Source organism: Mixophyes fleayi, chromosome 2 (assembly GCF_038048845.1).
Source record: "Mixophyes fleayi isolate aMixFle1 chromosome 2, aMixFle1.hap1, whole genome shotgun sequence".
Taxonomy (NCBI): Eukaryota; Metazoa; Chordata; class Amphibia; order Anura; family Limnodynastidae; genus Mixophyes; species Mixophyes fleayi.
Window position 1 is genome coordinate 273596430 of NC_134403.1, and position 7466 is coordinate 273603895.

Here is a 7466-nt window from a genome sequence, read left to right on the forward strand (position 1 = left end):
AATCAGGGCAAATTAAGATTTTGTTAATTTATTAATGCAATCATAATTTTCATTGAGATACTAGCAGAAGAAATGGCAGTTTGTTACCTACTAAGGCATGTTTAGGCAAGTAATTAACCCAAGGGGAATATCTGAGCATCCATTATGTTGTGATTAAAAACTTTTCTTGCCTAAAACATTTTCAGATAGTGTCTTATATTTTTAAAGCTGGTTACACACTGGAGTTAGGATTTCAAACAGAGTTCCAGTGAAACCGTATGAACGAGTACACGATTTAAAAATGAATTTGTTGTGTAGCCAGATGCGTCAAATGTAAGGATAGGTGCAGTGTTATCCCAAAGTAAAAATTTCTATTGCTTGCTTTTTAAAGAGATTGATTGTGTGTGGGAAAAAGCTTCCCAAAGAGTGTGTTCGGCTGTAGGTATAGCGGGTATAAGAGTCTCTGGGGCATGAATGGAGAGAGTAGTTTTGCCTCCATTCATAAGGCCCATTTTGGGTCTTCCAACAAGCTAGCAAGTTGCTAATAATCAGGAGTTTCACCTGATGAAGCGCTCTTAAAATGCTGCTAGACAGTTCATTCACTCTCTCAATACCTGGGGATGAGGTCAGATGGCTCCTTAGAAAATATGCAATTTATGATCTGTAAGTTCTGTTGTTTTGAATATGTTTGGGACACTAGGACTCTCACTTTAGAGAGGGATTGCCTGTGTTCAAAACAGGTTTATGCCTAAAGAACGCTAGCATTTAGTCAACAAAGGTGTGGAACCAAAAGCTTTGCTGCTTCTAGACAACTGCCCAGCACACCCACCTGCTGTCTTACTTGTGTCCAGAGATGGTAAAATTAAGGGATGTATCTGACGAAAAATACAACAACTATGATTCAGTCCCTTGATCAAGGCATAATTCATGCTTTTCAAGTGAATTACAGACATGAACATATAATCAGCCAATCATGTTGCAGCAGCTCAGTGCATAAAAGCATGCCTGGTCAAGAGGTTCAGTTGGGTAAGAGATGTGGTTTGAATATCTCAGAACCTGCTTATCATCAGGCATTATGCTACAATTTCTAGAGTTTACAGACAATAGTACGCAAAACAAAAAACATCCAGTGAGTGGCAGTACTCTGGCCAAAAAACACTTTATTAATAAGAGGGGTCAGAAGAGAATGGCCAGACAGGTTCAAGGTGACAGAAAGATGATATTAATTGATATAAACATGCATCACAACAGTGGTATGCAGAAGAGCATCTCTGAAGCCTTGAAATGGATGGGCTACAGCAGCAGATGACCACAAAAGGTCCCACGCTTGTCAGCCTGTTAGAACAGGAAATAGGGATTACAGTGGGCACAGGGTAACCAAATCTAGACTGTTGAAGATTGGAAAAACGTTGCCTGGTCTGATGAGTATTAATTCCTGCTGCAACATAATAATATTCAGGCTGTTCTGGGAACAAATAATAAAGTGTCCTCTGAGTGTATATATACAGTATTACTCAATCATTGTCTATATTGAAAAATATATATAGTGGGCATGATCCTACTATTTTTGTGTTTTAAGCTGAGCTTTGTATATATGTATTTTTTATGTTCCTTTTCTCATTACTTTATCTTCAGGCCAGCTGTCCCTGGATGAGTTTATAGATGGTGCTCGCAAGGACAAGTGGGTGATGAAGATGCTTCAAATGGACGTCAGTCCGGGCAGCTGGATCAATGAGCAGAGGAGGAAGAGTGCTCTATTTTAATGCTGGTTGGCTGATTTGCTGTCCATTGTTTTCTGAAGACCTGAAGAGCTCCGTAGAAAGTGGGACTTTTCGGTGAAGGATGAAAGCAGATATTCACTTGGCAGATGTACAGAAGATCTGAGCATAATGCCAGTAGAGTGGGTTACTGATCAGAAATTATTATTCATTTAAGGTTTTTTTTCTGAATCACAATTGCTGCTATCACTTTGCTGAGGTCCACACATTTCCACACAGTGTAATGCAGTATGACCAGGCATAATGTGATTACTGATCTTTGTATGTGGCCAAACCTGGATGATGTGGGAGGTGCTCGGATATCTTTATTTTGTAATCTCAAAACAATACTAATCATTGTTTATGTGATTTGGTGGATATAATGTTGAGGTGGAGATCACCTGTAAAATTACTTATTTCCACTCCTTAATGCTTGATGGAAAACATAGAAATGAAAAAGGGTTTTGAAAGTTATTTGTGAAATTATGCATCTTGTTGCTGGGTGGGCTGTTTAATGAATTGATGGATGGTTGGATAAGAATGAAATGGATGAAGGAGACATGGGCATATATTTATCAAGCTGTGGGTTTGAAAAAGTGGATTGTTGCCTATAGCAACCAATCAGATTCTAGTTGTCATTTATTTAGTACATTCTACAATATGACAGCTAGAAACTGATTGGTTGCTATAGGCAACATCTCCACTTTTTCAAACCCGCAGCTAGAAAAAATTTACCCTATGGTGTTGATCAATACCTTAAAAGTGTGCAGTTTGCAATATATGTAGCTAGTATATGTATATAATATTGTTCTCTATTGTAAGTTTTGCAACTGCATTCTACTTAGCCAGAAGCATTTTTTTGAAGTATACCTGTCACTTGCATACAGTAAAGGCAACCATTTTCTGGGCTAAATCATTTTTTAGGCTATCATTTCACCAGGAACTATTAATTCATTAGATACTTTGTGAGGCTATGTTAGATTCTTTAGTTCCCATTGAGTTGGTAAACTGCTTTCTCTTTCTGGTTAATATTGGATCAGCCCAGCTGTATATAGGTGATAGGTACACTTTAAACTATCTGTGAATATGTAACTTTACTAAACACTGTTCATACTGCACTTTTATACTGCACTTTGATACCGTGTACAGAAATAAAAATACATTTTAACTATGTCCTTGTCAAGAAGCCTTTCAGCAATGCAGAGTCATTTGGCAGGAAATGATCAAATGTTAAAATAGAATGTTTATCTATTTGGATGTGTACAGTACCCACTCTTTCCTTCTCATGGATGCAATACTGTCATTGTGCATGAGCAGTATAATGATATTGTAAAAATACTAACTTAATAAAGCTATTTATGTAACAAAACTATTATTGAGTATATCAAGAAATGTCCACGTCTATTAAAAGAGGTTTACTGACTTAGGTAATAAAGCTATTATCAAACAAAGAATGACAAAATAATGCTGTAATAATGTATAGAACTTATAAAGGATCTCAGACTCGAGAAATTGCAAATAGTCCAATATACTGGTTTTGTGAATATACTGGTTTTGTGAATATTTTGTGAATATTATGTGTAGTTTAGTAGAGTCAATATTCTAGTTTAGTAGAGACATTTTTTTACTGATGTGCGGCTCATGTAGAATTGGAACCATTTGTGCCCTGAACATAGCAGAAAAAGATACAAGCAATAAAATATAGATTTATGTAGATTTGGCTTGACAATATTAGTAGTAAATGTGAAAGTTGCATTACCCTAATAGTACATAATGTAATAATGTAATGACATGTCATATGCACAAAAGAGAATAGTGTCTGGACAACGTTATTAATAAAAACATAAGTTGCATTTCCCACATAAAATGCAATTACATATAAACACAATTACAAATATATTAAATACAAAACTCTGTTGTTTTTCTCTTTAAAAGCTAAATGGGATTCTTGTTTCTTGCAGTAGTCTAAGTGGAATGTCAATGTCAATTAGTCATCCTCATTGCGGATAGTCCCTCAGTACCAACAGGAGATAAACCTCGTGACAGTCATACCTGCGTCTGTGTCCACGTCTACTTGTGTTGCATTTACGTGAACACTCTCTTACTATACTTGGCCTACTCCTGCCTTCTCCTTCTCTCCCCCTTTACCTCTCTCCAGGCGTAAAGAGTCACATTTGAATATATATTTTTATTGTGCTAGATATCTACAGATTTACACTGGTTAGGACAAACACTGGCAACATATAGTGCACTTCTATTTAGGGATGTGCACCGGCGACTTTTGAGGTCTCGTGTTTTGTGTTTTGGATCCGGATTTTCATTATTTTTGGGGTTCGGATTTGTCTCGCAAAACACTTGACGAAAGGTCTCGGTTCGGATTTAAGGTTTTGGATTCGGATTTTTTTTGGAAAAAACATAAAAAGTTTAAAAATCAAGTTTTTGGGCTTATTTTCACTCCTATGCTATTAGTAACCTCAATAACATTCAATAACAAGCATTTCCACTAATTTACAGTGTATTCTGAACACCTGACAATATAGTTATTAGTCCAAAACGTTGCAACGAGGTATCTTTCTGGACTGCGTAGAGGAGTGGGTCACCACAATATATATTAAAAACCCTGAACTTGTATGATTCGCACCAATAAATGTACCTGGACTGCGTAGAGGAGTGGGTCACCACAATATATATTAAAAACCCTGAACTTGTATGATTCGCACCAATAAATGTACCTGGACTGCGTAGAGGAGTGGGTCACCACAATATATATTAAAAACCCTGAACTTTTATGATTCGCACCAATAAATGTATCTGGACTGCGTAGAGGAGTGGGTCACCACAATATATATAATAAGAAAACCATCAACTTGTATGATTTACACCAATAAATGTACCTGGACTGCGTAGAGGAGTGGGTCACCACAATATATATTAAAAACCCTGAACTTTTATGATTCGCACCAATAAATGTATCTGGACTGCGTAGAGGAGTGGGTCACCACAATATATATAATAAGAAAACCATCAACTTGTATGATTCGCACCAATAAATGTACCTGGACTGCGTAGAGGAGTGGGTCACCACAATATATATTAAAAACCCTGAACTTTTATGATTCGCACCAATAAATGTATCTGGACTGCGTAGAGGAGTGGGCACTGGGCACCACAATAAAATATATAAAAAACCTTCAACAGGTCTGCATTACACTACACATACGGCTGCTCCTCCATCCTCTCCATCATATACATGTTGGAGTTTTAGCGTGTGACAACCTCTTGTTTTTGATAATGTCAGTGCATTTTGAATATTTTTCAATTTGCCCCACACCACTGAATGTACTTTATCTATGATACGCATCTATCTATCTTGACTGCGTAGTGTGGTGGCCCCGGTACACAATTTGGTACCGAGGCCACAATATAATTAAAAAACCCTCCACGTGTCAGAATTCCACCAAAAAAGGGTATGGACTGCGTAGTGTGGTGGCCCCGGTACACAATTTGGTACCGAGGCCACAATATAATTAAAAAATTGGGCATCAACTGTCACCGTTGTTTAATATCTGATACACCTAAATATGGACTGCACAGTGGAGTGGCCCCGGTAGTAAATTTGGTGCCGGGGCCACAATACCTCCTCCAACTTCCAAGTGTAGTGTTTATAAAGACAGACAGCGTCGAAGTGTTATTAGTTGACTTTCTTAACCCTAAAATTGTCCCTGTTGCAAATATTCGTGCAATGGACAGTTACTTTTTTATTGAAAGACTCAAGCTTTCAAGTGTAGTGTTTATAAAATATAAACAACAATACAGTAGTTTTAGAGCACGTCAATACCTCTTGTTTTAAATTATGACAGGGCATTTTACTTTTGGTTTAATTTCTTGAATTTTTTTAAATTTGGTTTTACTTTTTGAACATGGCAAACGACTGTTGATTGGTCATATAATGCAAAAAAAAAAGTTCCAAGATGGAATTGTCCTTGGGCCCTCACACCCACCCTTATGTTGTTGAAATAGGACATGCACACTTTAACAAACCAATCATTTCAGCGACAGGGCCTACCAAACAACTTTGGCTGAAATGATTGGTTTGTTTGGGCCCCCACACCAAAAAAGCTATTCATCTCTCCCTGTACAGACTAAACAGGCTCTACTGAGGCAAGATGTCGTCCTCATCCTCAACCTCTGATTCCTCTCCCCCTACAGTGTGTACTTCCTCCTCCTCACACATTATCAATTCGTCCCCGCTGGACTCCACAACCACAGGTCCCTCTGTAGTATCTGGAGGGCAGTGCTGTACTTCATTGAGGAATTGATTATTCATTTTTATAAACATCATTTTTTCAACGTTGTGAGGAAGCAACCTCCTTCGCCGCTCACTGACCAGGTTCCCCGCTGCACTAAAAACTCTTTCCGAGTACACACTGGAGGGGGGACAACTCAGGTAAAATAGAGCCGGTTTGCACAGGGGCTTCCAAACTGCCTTTTTTTCCTGCCAGTAACAATATGGACTGTCTGACATGTCTACTTGGATGGTGTCAGCAAAGTAATCATCCACAATTTTTTCTATTGTGACAGCATCCAATGCAGTGAGAGTAGACATGTCTGCAATGGTTGGCAGGTCCTTCAGTCCGGACCAGATGTTATCAGCATCCCCGCCAGTGCCTCTTTTGGGAAAACTGAGCTTTTTCCTCGCAGCCATAGATGTGGAAGAAAATGAGGGTGGAGCTGTTGGCATGTCACGGTCCTCTTCAGAGGACAATCTCCTGACCAGCAGGTCTTTGCACCGCTGTAGACTTGTGTCCGCCGGAAACAGAGACACAACATACGCTTTAAACCGAGGATCGAGCACGGTGGCCAGAATGTATTCCTCTGACTTTAAAAGAGTGACCACCCTCGGATCCTGGCAAAGCGTACGAAGGGCTACATCCACAAGAGCTACATGCTTGGTGTAATCGCAATGGCTTACCAGCTCCTCCCTCACTTTCTCCAGCTGCTTCTGCAACAGCCTGATCAGGGGAATGACCTGACTCAAGCTGGCAGTGTCGGAACTGACTTCTCGTGTGGCAAGTTCAAATGGTTGCAGAACCTTGCACAACACGGAAATCAGTCTCCACTGTGCTTGACTGAGGCGCATCCCCACTCCTTTGCCTATGTCGTAGGTGGCTGTGTAGGCCTGAATGGCCTTTTGCTGCTCCTCCATCCTCTGCAGCATATAGAGGGTGGAGTTCCAGCGCGTCACAACCTCTTGTTTGAGGTGATGGCAGGGCAGGTTCATGCATTTTTGATGTGCCTCTAGTCTGCGGTAGGCACTGGCTGAATGCAGAAAGTGTCCAGCAATTTTGCGCGCCACCGCAAGCATCTCCTGCACACCCCTGTCACTCTTGAGGTAATGCTGCACCACCAAATTAATGGTGTGGGCAAAACATGGGACGTGCTGGAAATCGCCCATATTTAATGCCCGCACAATGTTACTGGCATTGTCTGACACCACAAATCCCCATGAGAGTCTAAGTGGGGTAAGCCACTGGGAGATAATTTCCCTCATTTTCTCTAATATGTTGTCAGCGTTGTGCCTCTTATTAAAGCCTGTAATACACAATGTTGCCTGCCTTTGCACGAGCAGCCATTTTGTAGTTGCTGCTACTGATGCAGCTGTTGCTGTTGCTGCGGAAGGGGATGCATCTACCCAGTGGGCTGTCACAGTCATATAGTCCTTCGTTTGCC

General features: G+C 39.9%; 1 protein-coding gene across 1 annotated transcript in view; it reads left to right on the forward strand.

Annotated features, from left to right (window-relative positions):
* GUCA1B (guanylate cyclase activator 1B) overlaps positions 1 to 3105 on the forward strand; it is a 28909-nt gene extending 25804 nt beyond the window's left edge. Inside the window, exon 4 of the mRNA XM_075196233.1 lies at positions 1615 to 3105. Within this exon, the coding sequence (XP_075052334.1) occupies positions 1615 to 1742 (128 nt within the window). The 3' untranslated portion in view covers positions 1743 to 3105. The remainder of the gene's footprint in view (positions 1 to 1614) is intronic.
* The last annotated feature ends 4361 nt before the right edge of the window (positions 3106 to 7466 follow it).